The 18,555-nt window shown below is 34.1% G+C and overlaps 1 protein-coding gene across 1 annotated transcript in view; it reads left to right on the forward strand.

The window, feature by feature from the left end:
- The window catches only part of TPO (thyroid peroxidase), a 285,568-nt gene extending 267,471 nt beyond the window's left edge, over positions 1-18,097 (forward strand). Inside the window, exon 14 of the mRNA XM_074233541.1 lies at positions 17,994-18,097. Coding sequence (XP_074089642.1) covers positions 17,994-18,097 — 104 coding nt within the window. The remainder of the gene's footprint in view (positions 1-17,993) is intronic.
- The last annotated feature ends 458 nt before the right edge of the window (positions 18,098-18,555 follow it).

Consider the following 18,555-nt stretch of genomic DNA (forward strand, 5'->3'; position numbering starts at 1 on the left):
AACTAAGAGAGGAAGACATTCTGCCAGACTGATGTTGACTGTAAACTTGCCTTATGTTTTGAAGTTCTTAGGAAGAGCCTTCATTCCTCTTTGAAAGCATAGATCAAGAATTCCCCAATTCGAAGAAGATTCTTTAACTGAAAACACCCCTGATTATGGAGAATAGAGGCTACTGAATCCCCTAAAGCAAAGATATCAAACTCTAGAAGCAGGCCCAAATCTCAGATTAGAATCAGATTAAAATGTAACTAGAAAAGGTTTAACAAATAAATAAAAATATAGTACAGCATAGATAATGGCAATTTATGGTTTTTAAATTAATCTGTAATACTCAATAATTAGTTTCTATTTGAGTTTGAAAATGTTTATTTTGGTTTGTGTTGTTTTTGTCCTTCATTCTCAATGAAGACTATGACACCAGGGAGGTGATGCATGACAAGTATATAAATTGGATTTGAGTGAGGTGGTGCTGTTCTGAGTCACCAGCCTCACTTTCCCATCCAGAGTCATCTGTATGCAGTGGCCAGATATGAATCAGGATGATTGGAGATGGCCCTGGATGTGAAACAATTAGGGTTAATTGACTTGCCCAAGATCACACAGCTAATGAATGTCAAGTGACTGAGTTCAGATTTGAATTCTCATCCTTCTGACTTCAAGGTCAGTGCTCTATTCACTGCACCACCTAACTGAGTTTGTCTCCCAGATTCATCCTGACAGGACAGTGTCACGAAATTGTGTGTTATAACATATAGGAGTAGATGTCCTGTCAGACAAATAAGTGTACCTTAGTCATGACTTAAACGTCTGCTACAATAGAAAACTGAGGAACATTTACTTCATCTTGAGTTGAAATTTTTAGTTATTCCAAAAGTACAAGAACAAACTAAACAAAACCATAGAATACTCAATAAGATTATCTAATTGGAGTAGAAAAGATAATAAAATAAGTATTAGAAACATCTTCAGCAACTATGTCCCTTTCTTGGGAGTAAGCTCTACTTTGTTCAAATAAAGCCCATGGATGGACAATCTGAATGAGGATGGTATTCATGCAACCATGTATGATAAAGGTAAGTAGCCTGAACTCTTTGTACTTAGGTTTCAGAAACTTATCTTCTCCTATTATCCAGCCTTGTTAAATTCTTAGCAAAGCTAAGCATAGAGACTAGATATTGTCCTGACTTAGTTGTATTCAATGTTCCTCATAACATGTACTTTTCTGTCCTTTTCAGTTTTCCCATACTTTGTTTCCCTTTGTGTGCTCTATGATCCAGCTACAATGGGACCAATTGTTCCTTGTACATGACTCTTCATCCCTGGAGTGCATATCTTTGCATTAGCTATTCCCTATTCAGGTATTGTTCTGTCTCCTCACTAAAATGAGATCTGTAGAATCTTAGCTAATCCAGAGAGATAAGGTAATATAACTAAGAAGTGTCAGAGCCTAGTCATTTCCATTCCCTTTGAATGAAGAGAAACATCTAGCAACAAACAATGAACAGTAATTATACAAATTTATTAATACATTTATAGGTTTGTAAACAGGTGATAATTACTTTTTTCCTCACTAGTAACTCAAAAAATGGGTGGTTGAAACAGGGAAATATTATGATTTGCAACAATGGAAGACAAAAATTTCTGTCATGTCAAATAGATTTTCCTTTTTCATATCCTAAAGGACTCAGGTCAAATTGCATATTCTATGGAAACATTTCCTAGTTGAGATAACCCCATTCTTCTTTGAGATAGCCTTTTATCTATTTTGTACATATTTTGTCGGTACTTAATTATTTGCATAACATCAGTATGTGAGCTCCTGAAGAGACATGACTTTTTTTTGCCTTTTTTTGTAACCCCAATATTTAGCACAGTACCTTGCATAAAGTTAACGTTTCTTGACTGAGTAGTTTTGTGTTGTCAAGTTTGTCTCTGCATTGACTAAGTCATTAATAAAAAAAGATGATATTCCCAGGTAAGGATAGGTATGATTCCATCTCTTTCAGTAAGCTGACTGAAGGCAGTGTGGCTATCATATGAAGAGGTAGTACAAAACAGTGGAAACTGATCTTAATGTCATAAGATTTGAAAACTGACTCCCCTACTTACTAGCTGTATCACCTTGGGGTCTTAATTTTTTCATCCCTAAAATGGAATTGGATTGAATAGCATTGAGATTTAGATTCCTTCAAGTTTAGATCCAAAATCCTATGAAATGGTTAGCAAATAAATGAACAAAAAGCCACCATATTCTTTTCTTTGTTGCATCTATTCCTGAAAAGATGATAGTAAAGTCTACTAAATGTATATTAAAAAGTTCCAGAAGAGATTTTAAATTTTATTGGATTAGATATAAAGACTTTTTCACGTCCCTCATTTTATAAATAAGAAAACAGGCCCATAAAGGGGACATCATTTGCCCAATCTTACACAATTAGTAAATAGTTCAGTCAGAACCTTCTGGTATCAAATATTAACTCTTTCAATGAAGATTCAAAGACCCACTATAAGCTCAACACTTTTACTAATGATTAAGGGAGCACTTCTACGGACTAATAGATAAGAGGCTTTTGATATGAACACAGAGAAGTCAAAATGAGAACCCTATTTTCTAGATTTATATTTGTTCACAAGAAACTTGTTTTTATCTGATTCTTTTCAGGTCATAAGACTCCAAGAACCTTGCTCATTAGACTGATGATGATACTTAAAGATTATAACCTACATTTGTATAGAAAAACATTTTACAGCATTAGATCCAAAAAATCTTGTGAAGTAACTAGTGTTATTATTAATATCATCATTTTATAGATGATTAAATTAATACTATGAGAGCCTGACACCTGCCCAGTATTACACAACTACCAAGAATCTAAGAAGAGATCCCACACCTATTCTTCCTAGTTGTTTTCAAAGTTCTTTCACAATATTTTTAAAGTAGTAAGGATGGATTTTTGAATAATCAATAGAACAATCTAAACAGAAAGACATTCTGCTACTGACTAGTTATGGGTATCCTGTGCCTCAGTTTCTTCATTTGTAAAGTGAGGGAACTGAATTAATCTCTAAGATCCTTTTTATGCTGAATCCTATGATGCTGAAACATGAATTATCCTATCTGTACAGCTAGGAACCTCTCTGCCCTCTTTCCTTTCTTACTTTTTTTTTCTAATTCATTTCTATTGATTTTTGCTCTTCAGGATAGCAATTTCTTCTCCCCCTTTCTTTTTTGTTTGGGTCTTCTTACTCACCATTTTATTTCACTATTTACTTTCCAGCTATTCCCTAAATAGTTCTCAGTTTTCTTCCCTTTCCTTCTAATTTAATGTTTTCTTAGACTTGAATTTTATTCAAGTTTCTGCTTCATTTGAATTTTTTTCACTCCACTCAAAATCAGACTATCAATCTACACTATTGATAAAAATATGTCTGTCTGCTCCCAATCACCTTCCCCCCCCCCACCTCTGCTCAAAACAATCCTCCCATGAAAACATCTATAGAAAACTATAACTCTTAAGGTCAGGTAAAAATCCTACATGTTTTCTAATGCATTCTCATGCAAATGAGTGAGGCAGATTGGAACCAGTGCTGTATATTATAGATTGACATTCTATAGGCTTTTTCCTTTGATTCCTCACTTCAAAGCTAATGAAATCAGATTCTTTCTAAGGTGAATTGAAAAGAGTGTTAGTCAACATTCTGGTGCCTTCATCACTGTAGACCTGGAGAATTTGAACAGTTTATTTTGATCAATAGCTTTTCACTTCATTAATTGACTGTAGGACACTTTAAACTTTAAAATTCCACTATTTTTTTTCAAATATGATTAAAGTCTTAGAGGTTGAGAGTTTCCAGGGATCTTAAAAATCATCTACCTTAACTTTCTTCTTTTACAGATGAAGAAAACTGAGTTATAGAGAGATTAAATTACTTTTCCAAAGTCAAACAGTAATAATTCATATTAAATAGTGTCTTAAGAATTGCCATCTTTTTGCCTTTTAAACCATCCTGAAAAGGAAAAATTATTAACTCCATTTTACAGGTCAATCAGTCAAAAATATTTGTTCATTACTTGCTATGTGCAAATATTATTATATTCATTGTACAGATTAGAAAATTAAATCAGAGTTCAGTGACTTAACCGAAGTCAAATAATAAAACAATGCCACATTTTTATTAGACTTGAGAGTTTGAAAAGTTTTCCTCACAACTATCCTATGATATAAATATGGCAATTATAAGTATTCTCCTTTTACAAATAGAGAAGATGAGGCAGAGAGAAGCCAAATTACTTATCCAAAGTTACATAACTACTAAGTGTCAATCAGGCTTTGAAAATTGGAGTCTTTCTGACTACAACTGCATCCCTTTGTAAACTGATCCTGTTGTTTAATCATGTCCAACTTTTCATGAACCCCTTTGGGGTTGTCTTGGCAGACGTACTGGAATGGTTTGCCATTTTCTTCTCCTACTCATTTTATAGATGAGGAAACCTAGTCAAACAAGGGAAAATGACTTGCCCAGGGTCATACAGTTGATTAGTCTCTGGGGCCAGATTTGAGAGCATTCTTCCTGACTTCTCCCAGTACTCTATGCACTGCAAACAAATCCTCCTCACTGGATTTCTCTTAAAATCAGTAATAGAACCATGATATGAACCCAGGTCAACTGGTTCTTTTTCACTGAATCATTGTTACTGTATATATTGTTGATATTACTTATTTTTTTATCTTTAACTAAACACTGATCCCTTGTGGATATTTTATAATCAAATATGGAATAATCGTTTCAGTCCAAGAAAATGTCACATTTCACCCACTCAGCAAACATTTCCCTGACAACGTGTTGGGAACTGCTAATGCCTTCTGTTGAAGGAAGTCATTTCTACAGTGAATCTGGCCTGCTCTTTACCAGTGTACTTCATGTTTCAGGTTATTTTAAGATGACCTAAGGATTTACTGAGTCATACCCATCCTAAGTTGGAGGAATAACACTTTCTATATTGAAAGAGGAATTCATATACATTCTAAGCTGCCTTTGGGCTTAGAATGATTACTTTTTTTTCTGCTACTATATCCTTTTTTATCTCCTACTCCAGTGTGCTGGGGATAAGGAATTAAATACATTCAAATCAATACAAGAAAAAATGATTTACCTTTTTCATGTTATAGATAAAGATCTATATTAGATTCTATTGCTACAAAGGCATTAATACAAAGTTGTCCTACCTCCATAGAGCTTAGAGTCTTCTGAGGTAGTGTGAGGAGGGAAGACACAACACATGTAGACAAATAAAAGAAATAAAGTAATTTTAAGGAAAGAGAGTGCAAATAACCTGGTATTTGCCAAATGGCTTTCTATAGGACCTAACATCTAAGCTGAATTTCCTTCTTTTGGGGGGTCTAATTAAGGGAGTTCAATTATTCTGTTTCCAAAATTATAAATGCTACTTTGTCTAGCAGTTAATTCTTTCCCCCAAAAGAGTTGTCTTGCATTTATTAAATATATTTTCATCAGTTTGATATATATATATATATATATGTATATATATATAATTTTTTTCTTTTCTGGAATGGGTACATGTTTTCTCTTAAAATAAATGAACTTTTTGTCATTGTATTCCCAGGGACTAGGACAACATCAAGCTTATCATTAATTCCACATCCCAAATTCAAACTACAGAGAGAGAAGCATTTTTATAGAACACCAAGTCTGGGATCAGGAAGACAAATTGTACCTCAAACACTTACTACCTATGTGTTCCTGGAAAAGTCACTTAACCCAGTTTGTTTCATATTCCTCATCTGTAAAATCAGTCAAAGAAGAAAATAGCATAGTATCTTTGCCAAGAAAACTCCACAGTCACTATTAGACATGACTAAAAGGATTGAACAGAAATTATTTATTATTTATTCATAATTTCCCATTTGCCTTGTATATAATTTACTTTGTATATATTGCTTTCATGTCTTCTCCATCTTGAAGGCAGTGGTGGTCTTTTGCCAGAGTAAGTACTCAATAGAGGTTTATTGGATTGAGTTGAATTGAATTGTTCAGAACAACACTCTTTAATTTGAACAACACTAATTTCCAAATGTTTAGTGATCATTAGTATTAATCTAATTAAGAGGCACTAGGACAAATCTAGTTCTAAAATGATATGAGCCAAAATAATATTCTAACATAAAACTTTCTAGTCAAATTGTTGATCTGTAACCATGGGGGAAATTTCTACACCAGAAGTTCTCTAAAACAATGAAATCATAGGTACAAACAAAAATGTCATTCAGATCAACCTTATTTTTAAAAATGCAGGAACTGTTCATCAGAATTGGAATCTATCTTACGACAGAGAATCTGTCTGAAATTTAGTCATATCATCAGAGACCCTAAAATACATTTAGTTTAATCATGTCATTTTACAGATAAGAAAAGGCTCTGAACAATGAAGGGATCTACCCAAGGTCACATAGATATTAAGTGGCAGATCCAATGTCTTCTGAATTCAAGTCCAATACCTTCCTTTATTACCCTTACTGCTTTTAAAGCAATGGAAACATACAGTTTCCACTCCAAGTGTGGATTCTTTGATTGAGGTTAATCATCCTGATCTCCTACTCATTTGTAACCATATCCCAAATCTCTTGCCAATTCAGTAGAGCACATTCCTGTCCATTTTAAAACAGATACCTAAATGAATCAGTCTTTGGGTTCATTTTATCTGCTACTTGATACCATAATTATATACCCTAAGCACATTTTACCTTGGACATCCATTCTTATGCTTGATTAATTTAGGTCATAGTCATCTTAAAACACATTCCTGAATAGCTTCTTTTTTTTTTAAAGGTTTTTGCCAGGCAACTGGGGTTAAATGCCTTGCCCAAGGCTACACAGCTAGGTAATTATTAAGTGTCTGAGACCGGATTTGAACCCAGGTACTCCTGACTCCAAGGCTGGTGCTTTATCCACTGCGCCACCTAGCCACCCCCCCCCCTCCGAATAGCTTCTTAACAAAAACAGCTGCACAGCTACATGACATTAGGATTCAGCCATTTCATGAGTTCTTTTATACAAAGGTTTGGATGTTTTATTTCAAAATATAGCCTGCAGATCCAATTCTGTGACTTTGGACATATCCTTTCTCATTTCTGAACTTAAATTCCATTTTTCTATAATATTATAGTTTTTATAATAGATTAAATATCTTAAAACTCAGCTTAAAGGCTAGAATAGTACTATTTCAGCTTCACTTCACTTACCTCAGAATGTATTAGTCAGTGTGGTATGATGGAAAGAACACTGAATGTAGAGTGAATAAGAAGATCTAGATTCAAATCCCACTCTGATACCACTTATATGACTGCATACATTGATTAATCTTTTGGATCCTTAATTTCTTGAAGTATTAATGAGAAAGTAGGACTAGCTCACATAAGAGCCTTTCAAGTTCTACATCATACATTTCTAGAATTCTTTTATTCAAGGACAAAGTGACAAAGCTATAAATTACCATATCTAAAATTTGATCTAATGGGTAAGTTAACCCGAAAGAATACTGAATTTCAAGAGATAGGATTTGGACTTAAATACTAACTATAATTTGTTATCAATTATGACCTTATTCTAAACAAGTCACTTGAAAAATATTGTTGAGCTAGATGATCTCAAAAATCCTTTCTAGATCTAAATCCATTGAACTAGTCCCCTTCTAATGATGTTGATTGCAATTTCTCCATGATTTGTCATTGTGTGACTTTTGTACATGTACTTCTATAAATCTTCTATAAGATTTTGAATATTTAGAGCAATTTCTTTTAAACAGAAAGCAAAAGAGAGATAAATTCAGGGATGGAGATATTTTAAGAGACCCTGCAGTTATCCTGGACTGGTATAGCCAGAACAATAAAAACAAGAAAGAACATCTAGAGGAGGTCCTCATCTATAGGAAATACTTCTTTATTCTTTATATTATATAATTATATATTCTCCATGGCAGGAGGAACCATATATGGTGAGTTCACATCCCCCTTGTTATATGCCTTGTTTAATAAATCAGGGATTCAAAAACAGTTATTTTTGTTTCTCCATCTTTTAAGAAATTTTATATGATTTTGATATTTGTGATATTTGCATAAGAGACTACTTATATGAATGAAGCCTTTAAGGGGGTATTTTGGTCCATCTAATTCACTTCCTTTATGGTCAACAAAACCCAATGTGTATTCTATACCTTTCAGACAATTATGTGACCATAAAGATGTGAGCTGTTGTAGACTATCATTTGCAAAGATCTACCTAATTTCTTCCCATACTTTTTGCAAAAACACACTTGATATTTGTATAGGTTATTCTAATAAAGATTTTGTTGGGAAAGTTGCTATATGGATTGGTAGTTATTGACATTTTCTTATTCATCTCTTTTAGTAATAATAATAATAGTCATTTCCACCAACTCATTTATTTCTCCAAGGAAAATCTATGAGGCATCCATCCTTTCATGACGCTATAACTTCCATTTATATTTTGGTTTTATTGATAATTAAAATGTACAAGTTGATATGATTCAGCATCTCTAACAGCAAATGCATTTGTTGGTCATGGACAAAGAAGGGTAAGAATTAAGTTAATGTTTATAGATGGTCTAAAAGCTATGTTATTCTGTGCATGCAAGTAGGTGAATGTTATAAAGTTATATAGGCAACTTAAATTAGAGACTGCTGGACTAAATTATTTTTGATATCACTTCCAGACATATAATTTTATGATAGTAATACTCCATCCCAAAGACCCTTTGTCTGTCACCAAGATGTACTATTCAGGGCACTGAAAACTGTTAATCATATTGATCCTTAGAACTCATCTCCACATGGATATTGATCATCCCTGAGAGAGGCCTGTTATCTCATAACAACATGGTAAATTCTAACTTAATCATTAAAAGCTATAATAGTCAGAGTTTTCAAAATCACATTTATAATTCATTGCCTTATTCTGTAGAAAGGGTTATATATATTTTTAATTGAAAGTGTTTAGGATCAGCCCCATGCTGAATTTATCTAAGTTTGCTGTTGTCATTCTCAAACTTCATGAATGGGGCAGTTAGGTGATGCAGTGAATAGGGGCCTGGAGTCAGGAATACTTGAGTTCTATTCCGACCCTGGGCAAGACACTTAACCCTATTTCCCTGAGCTTCTTCATCAATAAAGCCAGCTGACAAGGAAATGACAAATTCCAATATCTTTCTCAAGAAAACCCCAATTGAGGGGCATAAAGAGTCAGACACAAAACTACTAAAACTGACTCTATCTTGTTTACCTCTACTAAATTATGAATTGGTTCAATTATTCTGCAGAGCAATGTGGAGCCATGCAAGAGAACTATTCATAATCTTTGAACCAAAAATCCCACTACTGCAAATATACTGCAAAAAGGCAAAAGATCGAGAAGTCCTCTAAATAACAGAACATCCACAGTAGTAGCTTTTGTGTTTGCAGAAGACCTAGGAAAATATTAGGTGCCTATTGTTTTGGGAATAGCTCAACAAATAGGGGTATATTAATGTCATAGAATGCTATTCTACTTTTAAAAAGAACATTCAGATTTAGAGAATTCAGAGAAAAATGATGGAGAGACTTTCATGAATTGATACAAAAATAATGTTTATAGATCTAGAAAAACAATGTGCCCAATGATTGTTAATAGTTAAAAACATTAAAACAAAAGTTAATGATGTTTAATTATATTGACCAATATTAATAACCCCAGAGAAGAGAAAATCCATATTGATACTTAAAAACTGCATCTCCATTATGGTACCAGTTAATTTTGCTCATTTTTTGTTATTGTCACAAGGGAAGAAGTCTCACTAAGTAAATGGGAAACAATAGGGTTTGTGCAGAAAAGACCATGATTGTATGCTGCTTGGGCATAGCCTGTCGTTTGCCTCTTTTTATATCCCTAGCATCTATTATGGTGCCTGGCATAGAGTAGGTATCTAATAAATGTTTATTGATTAATTTATTTTAAAGCAAAAGGCATGGATAAAATTTTATTTTTTAAAAAAAGAATTAAGAATGAATGAAAGAAGACCATTTCCAACCCTTAAAGACAAGTTACTTTTCCAACTATGTGGCAAAAAGCTCACCAAAATAAAATGAAACAAAAATTCAACTTATAGAAACAAAGACACAGCTTGATAGATAGAAATAGTTCTACAACTCCATCCTATCCATTGATAGACAGTTACAGTCAAATGGTATGTACTTTCAGGGTCCAGGAAACTGCAGGATAGAGGGAAAGAAATGAACTCATTGACTTTTAATCCAAAAAGTATCTTTTCCCCTATTTGAATAAATAATTCCTCTAATTTATGCCCTGGAAGTGTGTTGCTACTTATCATTCCTTTCCTAGGGCTACTGCACTCAGGGAGCTTTAGCAATAGTAAGCAGTGTTGTTGTGACTTTTTATTAAACACCATGGGAATTCATGGTAGGTTTGTTAATGAGTCTGTGAGCCACAGTGAGAATGCAGCTTGACTTCTTCCCAAACTCATATGCTTATCCTTTTAAAAAATGAGCAACTGGAACTCTAAAATGATTGAGATTTTGGATTCGTGCTGCTCACAATGATTTTTAAATTATTAGAGTATTTTGCAACCTCTCAGGGATTTTAATCTTCTAACTAAAGTGCTCTTCAAATTTTGAAGATTTTTTATTAAAACTGTTCTATTCAATGTTCATAAGATTGTGAATCATATAGTTTTAGAAGTAAAATGAATCTAAAAACCCATCTAGTCCATTAATCTCATTTTACAGGGAAGGAAGCTGAGTTCTAGAGAGGTTAAGTGACTTGCTTAAGATCACACAGGTAATATTTAGAAGAGTCATGATTGGAATTTGCCACTTTGGTTCAAAATCCAGACCTTCTTCCACTACACCATCCTGTATATTGAGAAGAGCAATGGATTTAGAAGTCAAAAGTCTTGACTTCAAGTTTCTCTTCTATACTTTTAAGCCAATGTGATCCTATGCAACTCATTTTTATTATCTAAAGTTCAGTTTTCTCATCATGATACAGTGGTTAACATCTGTATTACCTACACCACCAGGATGATAAAAGGAAAGGATATATAAAACTTTTTTAAATTCCTAAATATGAGCAACACGTTCCAAGGAAGAAGGGAACCTGTTCCAAAGAAGAAAGGGAAAATAAAGCCTCACTTTGTCTCTGAGTCTCTCTCCTATATTTTAGAGTTATACTTTTGAAGTCTGTGATTATCATGTTTCATGATAATCAGTCTCTTAAAACTAGGCCCATATCATATTTTTCTTGATCTCTACAGAGTCTTTTATATAATAGGTACTTGATAAATAAAAATGATTTTTGCTGTAAATGTAGGTAACTTTTACAGATGTGGGTAGTTAGGAAAATGAATTTGTAAAGAATGAAAAACAATATTTTTGTGTCCAAAAAAGATGATTAAAAGAACATCAATAGCTACAAATCTGGGGTGGCTAGGTTGGCACAGTGGATAGAGCACCGGCCCTGGAGTCAGGAGTATGAGTTCAAATCCGGGCTCAGACACTTAATAATTACCTAGCTGTGTGGCCTTGGGCAAGCCACTTAACCCCATTGCCTTGCAAAAAAAAAAATAAATAAAAAATAAATAGCTACTAACCTATGCCCCTACTTATCACATCATAAAAACTTTAGGAAAATTAGTTAAGTATGTGCCAAAAATATAAAAAAGGAATAGGAGAGTTTTTTTCTCAATATTTTGCTCTAAAGTTAACAAGTCATCTTTAGAATGACATAATTGTCTAAAAAGGTGTAGAGAAATAAGATCCCCTATTGTTTTTTCATTAGGAAAAAAGCTTAATGACTCCCTATTGCTATTTTTTATTTTTGCAAGGCAATGGGGCTAAGTGGCTTGCCCAAGGCCACACAGGCAGGTAATTATTAAGTGACTGAGGCCGGATTTGAACTCAGGTACTCCTGACTCCAGGGCCGGTGCTCTATCCACTGTGCCAACCTAGCCACCCCCCATTACTTTTGATATTAAATTTTTTTATTAATTTTTATTAAAGATATTATTTGAGTTTTACAATTTCCCCCCCAATCTTACTTCCCTCCCCCCACCCCACCCCCACAGAAAGCAATCTGTCAGTCTTTACTTTGTTTCCATGTTGTACCTTGATCCAAATAGGGTGTGATGAGAGAGAAATCATGATATTAAATTTAATGTCATCTATTTTTCATTTAAAGTTCTTTACAGCCTGGACCCTCCCTTCATTTCCCATTTTCTTTGTAATAGTAGCCTGTTTGTCTAACACTTTAACATTTGCAGAAAACTTTGCAAATATTATTTTTATCCTACTAACAACCCTGGGAAGAAGATACTATTATCATCATCATTTTATAATTGAAGAACTAAGGCAGACAGAGGTTAAGTGACTTGTCTAGAACCATACTTAACTAGCATATGTCTGAGATGATATTCACACTCAAGTCTAGGCCTAGCTTTCTAGGACTTATCTCTATGTCACTTTCTATAGAATGTCTTTGCCATTTCTCTATTACAGAGCTTTCTTCTCTAAGATTATTGTCAAACACTTTTATATGTATCTTTCATGTACCTTTTGGTTGACTTATTGTCTCTCCCTTTGTTATTTGAGTTCCTTGGGAGAAGGGACTAGTTTTTGCCTTTCTTTGGGTTCAGTAACTGACACATAAATATTTAATACATATCTTTTGACTAATTGACTAGAAGAGAAAAAAATGAAACTTCAAAGGTTCTCCTACATCATGAAGTCTATCATACATTTGTTAAAATAATACAATATTCCATGGTAATAAAAATAATTCTATATACCTACTCTGTCATTATTAGCATCCATTGAATCAGAAAAAGTTAGATATTTCTCTCCAGATTTACTATCTTGGAGGATGTCTTGTACAAGATCCAAATAGTAGAGGAATTGCCTATGATGGGTCATTCTAATTTGTAAATAATATTGCACTTCCTTGATGCACCCAGAACATTCCAGAACCTTCTCAAGGAGCACCATTAACTAGTCGAAAGAAAATAACTAATAGTCCATCCACATAGGAAAACATAAATGGATAAAAATAAATGTCTATATTTCAGACTATGATGCAGTTAGAATGATGATAGTCTATTGGATTGAATTCATCAGTATATTTATTTGGAACAGGCATTGAGATAGCTAATGAGCTGAATATAGCTTAAATAGGAAGAAGTAGTCTGATGCCTTTGGGAAATTGCAGTGATTTTGATGACCTCAAAACACCACATAGCAAAATTTTGTTTGAAAATATTGGTTCAACACATTACCAAAGAATCAAAATTGTGCTTGACCCTTTGTGCAAAGGAGAGATACATATTAAGTAGTAGTCTATTGCTAGTAATAATTTATATATATATATATATATATATACAAGAAGTAGAGAAATGCATATCATCAAAGAAAAGAACAATTAGAAAATAAAGGCAAGATGATATTGTTGAAATAGATTTATATTTATAGTCAAGAGACTAATTTAGAGAAAGGGAAAACTTTAGAGGACATCTAGTCCAATCCTTTCATTTAACCAGAGGAAACTGAGAGCCAAAGACTATTTTACCCAATATCACACATGTTTTAGGTGACATATATGGAATTTGAACTTAGGATACATGACTTTATGACTTTTTTCTGCCATACTATGCTGCCTCTCTCAGTGAAAGGTATTCAAAAACTTTGACTCTGCTACTTAATACCTGTGTGATTTAGGGCATATTACTTGACCTCTGAGTCTCACTTTTCTCATCCATAAAATAAGGAGTTCATTAGGTGACCTCTTAAGTGCCATCCAACTCTAGATTGTTAATCCCTATGATAAAGAGACTCACATAACTGCAAATTACATATACATAACTCATATACTTCACTAGTAACCCTCAGATGAAAACCCTAAGAGGAAAGTCTTTTGCATGTCAGGCAACTCCTCTACAGAAGGTCTCTAGGAGAAGATATCCAAGAATTGCACAAAAGAAGGAGATAGGGATGAATTGTGATATACACTAAAAGAAGGATTTTAATGAGATCATAACTTCAATGAAGCATTTACTTATTGAATATAATGGTATGAAGTAAAAATTTTAATATGGAGACTTCCTATCTATTAATGAGATCTGTTGGGGATAGCATCCAGAACTATTTAGCTTTGTAACATAATAGATAAAAGGCTGGTAAAATAATAGAATACATTTAGAAAACATACTTCTATAAAAACTTCAGAAATGGAAAGGGTAGTATCTCTGTAGGGATGTGTAGTAAGGGGGAAGCAGGCGAGGTAGTGCTGCACATCTGGTTGCAGAGGGTTGAGACATATATCTGACATGTACTTATTGTGTATGCTAGGTATATGTGCTCAACTCTTCACTATCAGAGATGAGGTTCAGTTTCTTCCTCATCTGCCACCTCCTCATTGCATGTCCCTAGAACTATAGTATACAATATTTGGGAATGAATGTTTGGGGCATACCTAGGAAAAGATAAAGCAGAACTTTTTTATTTAATTGATTTTTTTTCTTTATAAGGTGAAAATTGTATCTAATAAAGTCTTTGGCATGAGGCTAACTGGCCTTCCATTATATCAGCATTTCACAGACCTTAGTTCTATTTCCTCATTTTCCTTTTCATTACTCTGTCATTTTTGATAAAAATCCTAAGTTTCAAAAATTATTGAGTACTTCCTAAGTGAACAAGGTCTTGTGTGCTCAAGTCATTTTTCTTAATTCCTGTTTAGATATTTCAAGGAACTGTTATTTCACCAATGGGGATAATCTCTCCAAGAACAAAGATCATGGATAACACCACAGAAGTAGTCTTTTTTAAATTTCCTGGCCCTGAATATTCACCCCCAACTCTCTGCAGTCACCCTAATTAGTCCTCAGATCACAGACCATACTCAAAACTTGACATCACTTTCATTCTACAATGAACAGAGGACTTTCCTGAATTTTTTTTTCAAAGTGACTCAGTGCTTAAGTTAAGAGCTACATAAAAAGTTGAACCAAAACTAAGATCCAAACTCGAAGCCATAGTTCAATACACCAACTGGCCAGCTAAATTTATTAATCATTTATTAATTGCCTATGATATATAAGGGCTTTCAGAAACTGGGGCTTTAAGCAATGACATATAGTATCTGTCCTCAAGAAGTTTACATTCTACTGGTGAGATTATATTAAATGTAGTACTACTGTGTAGTACTATACTACAACTGTGCAGTTTTTTCTATACTACTACTTTATAATTTTTCCTATAATAAAGTCATAAACACTTAAGCTTATAATAGCCTTTAGCCTGGAGAACTGCTCAACAGTATCTTAATGGCTTCAACTCTGGGACTATTTCATTATGAATAAGATTCTTAGCATTATATTAGTATTCGTATTATAAAATATTCTTCACTAACATTTAATTTTCAAGCTGCATTTGTGGGGAAAAAATTCAATTGTATTGATATCTGATGCAATTTCACTTATATAAACTTCTTGCTTTGTATTTAAGGCTTGCTTTTGATTTATTTTTCTTTTCCCCACATAATTCCATTCATCAGATTCAATATTCTGTATCAGCCACACTCAGTACAATTTACAGTGATATGATAAGATTTCTACCTGCTTTAGACAGAAGGAAACTGACCTTGCTCCAATTCAAGCCATCAAATTGTTTACAGAGCTGCCAAAGCACTTTAGTGAAGGCATGGAACAAATACCAACAGAATAATACCCATCTAGTTTACAATGTAACTTTTATCAAAAGGAAGGGCATAGACAGCAGTAATACCCAGAGGTCCTCAGACTTTATAAACAACTTATCTCAGGTATAGATAAGAGGCAAGCCTATCCTGACTTCATCACAAAGGATAAGAAAGGCAAAATTGTCTTTTTCAATTTACCAAAAAGTTGAATTGAGGGAAATTGGTGGCATATCAGGACTTCAAGGAATTCAGATTACTTCATAAATATCCCAAGAACCTTTTTTTTAAATTCATCAGAAGGTAAATCAAAGAAAAAACAGTGATGATTTCCTCTCTCCAGTCCAGTACTAGAGAAGGATGTTGGGGAAGCTTCATGGTACAGTGAATAAAACAATGGCTTTGGAGTCAAGAGGACTAGAGTTTGAATCCAGCCTCGCACACTTGACTCTTACTAGCTGTGTGACCTTGGGCAAGTTACTTCACCCTGATTGTCTCACATCCCCAGACATCTCTAGTCATCCTGATTCATACTGGCCACTGGACACAGATGGCTCTGGAGGAGAAAGTGAGGCTGGTGACTTAGCACAACCCCCCTCACTCAAATCCAATACATGTGCTTGTCATGGTATCACCTCCCTGACGTTGTGGTCTTCTTCCAAAATGAAGTATAAACATATTGTTAGAGAAGGATATTAGTCAGAATACTAAGGAAAGTCTGAAGGGAGAATAAAAGGAAAGTGGATGATGGTAAAATATATAAATAGTATGGACCCAGAACTAAAGACAGAGTTAGATCACTGATTATCATAGGACTGAGGCCATGTAAGACCCAAGGGATAACAACCAGAAAGGGCCAAACTCAGGTGATCCCATTTGCAACATGGCAGGAGAGAGGGCCAGAAAAGCTCCTGGACCTTCACTCAGCAGCCAGGGAGCTGGTAACATGAGCCAAAATAGAAGAGAAGGCCAGAGTAAACAACATCTGGTTGGGACTTGTCATGCTCACAAAAAAGAATGGAGCCAGCTCTGGACTCAGGACAGTACAAGAAGACTAGAAAGGGGTCATAGCCAAAAAACAAGTCACCAGACTGAATTAAAACCCAGGAATTCATTCAGAAGTCCTATAATCTTAGCAAATTAATGACTGCCCACACCACCCAAGTGTATTAGAGGGAACAGAATCTGATCCAAGAACAAAGCTCCAATGCAGAAACTAGGTTTGAAGATATATGCTACAAAAGAAAATGCTGAAGGGGAGAAATCCACTCCTGTCAAACAAGACTACTTGCTATGCCTAGAACTTGTTTTGAATTTTGATTCATTACCTTTATTGACATAATGTCTTCTACCTGGAATGCCCTCCCTACTCCAGCCCTAAATCTCCCAAAATCGCACCTACAATTTCTATCCATCCTTCAAAATGAAATTCAAAGGCTGTATCACTCAGGAAGTTTTCCATGATTTTTCCAGTCAGAAATGATGCTTCCCTCTTCTAAAAGTCTATAATAATTAATCATTCTGTTTTATTTATTTCTAAATTCCTTCAGTTTTAAATTTATAATTTTACTTTCATATCCAAATATGTATTATAAGATTGTGCTTCCATGCAACTCCTAGTGAAAATAAAGATAGAATAGTAAAATGAGTAGCAGGATAAACTTGAAGTAAGGAACACTTGATTTCAAATTCCACATTTACCACTTGTTTGTGGTATAACTCTAGGCTATAACCTCTCTGAGCCTCTATAACTCATTTGTAAAATATTTAAAAGTATAAAGTGAGGATGATAATATGTGTGTTATTTACCTTATAGGGTTATTGTGAGGTTTAAATGAAATGATACATTTGTAAAATATTTTGCAAAGTTTATAGTGCTATATTTAGTCAGTTATTACTAGACTAAGTCCTATAAGATTAAGAAAGTTGCCTTTTTTTCTTGCCTCTCTCTGCCCCCAACACCCTGAACAAAATAAGTATCAAATAAAAAATAAGTTAAATTTTTGTGAAGCAATGAGAAAGAAGGATAAATCAATGATAAATTCAAGATCATAAAATTAGGTACCTGAAAACATAGCAATGCCCTCAATGGAATTAGGGAAGTTTGGAGGAAGGGCAGAATTAGTAGAGAAAATAGTGTGATGGTTACTATTAACAGTTTTGACAAACAAATGTTAAGAGACTCCTTCACCAAAACCCTCTCCTTTGTTTTTACATTTTAGATTCTGGAAGACTCCCCAGAGGATCATTAGTATCCATCATTTTGGGTGCCATCATGATCATAGGCTTGATGGTGCTCACCTGGATGGTGATTTGCAGGTGGTAAATATCCTCTTTCTTCCATTGACAGTCTTAACAGGAGGAAATTTCTCTATCCTTTGGAATGTCATTAATCTTCTTTGTTTCTCTGCAGCCAGTAGATTCTAGGGACCACAGACTCATTTCTGTGCCAAGCTATTTTGTACAACCTATTAGACATTCATTCCCTTCATTATATTGAAAATGGAAGTGTGAGTGGTCATTAGCACATCTTCAGTGGATTTGGAGAATTAGATTATTGAAATGTTCTCTTGTTGAAATAAAAATGTCAAGCAAAGGTCCCCAGAAAAGAAGAATCATTAGCAAATTAAAAGTTAAAGGATGTTGAGTATGTGCGTTTAAGAAGACTGGAAAGGTAGGGAGGAGGCAGGTTATGCAGGACCTTCAAAGTCAAACATATGATTTTATATTTGATCTTAGGAGTAATATAAAGACAATGCAGTTGGTTAAATAAGGGTATGCTAT

This window comes from Macrotis lagotis, chromosome 1 (genome assembly GCF_037893015.1).
Source record: "Macrotis lagotis isolate mMagLag1 chromosome 1, bilby.v1.9.chrom.fasta, whole genome shotgun sequence".
NCBI lineage: Eukaryota > Metazoa > Chordata > Mammalia > Peramelemorphia > Peramelidae > Macrotis > Macrotis lagotis.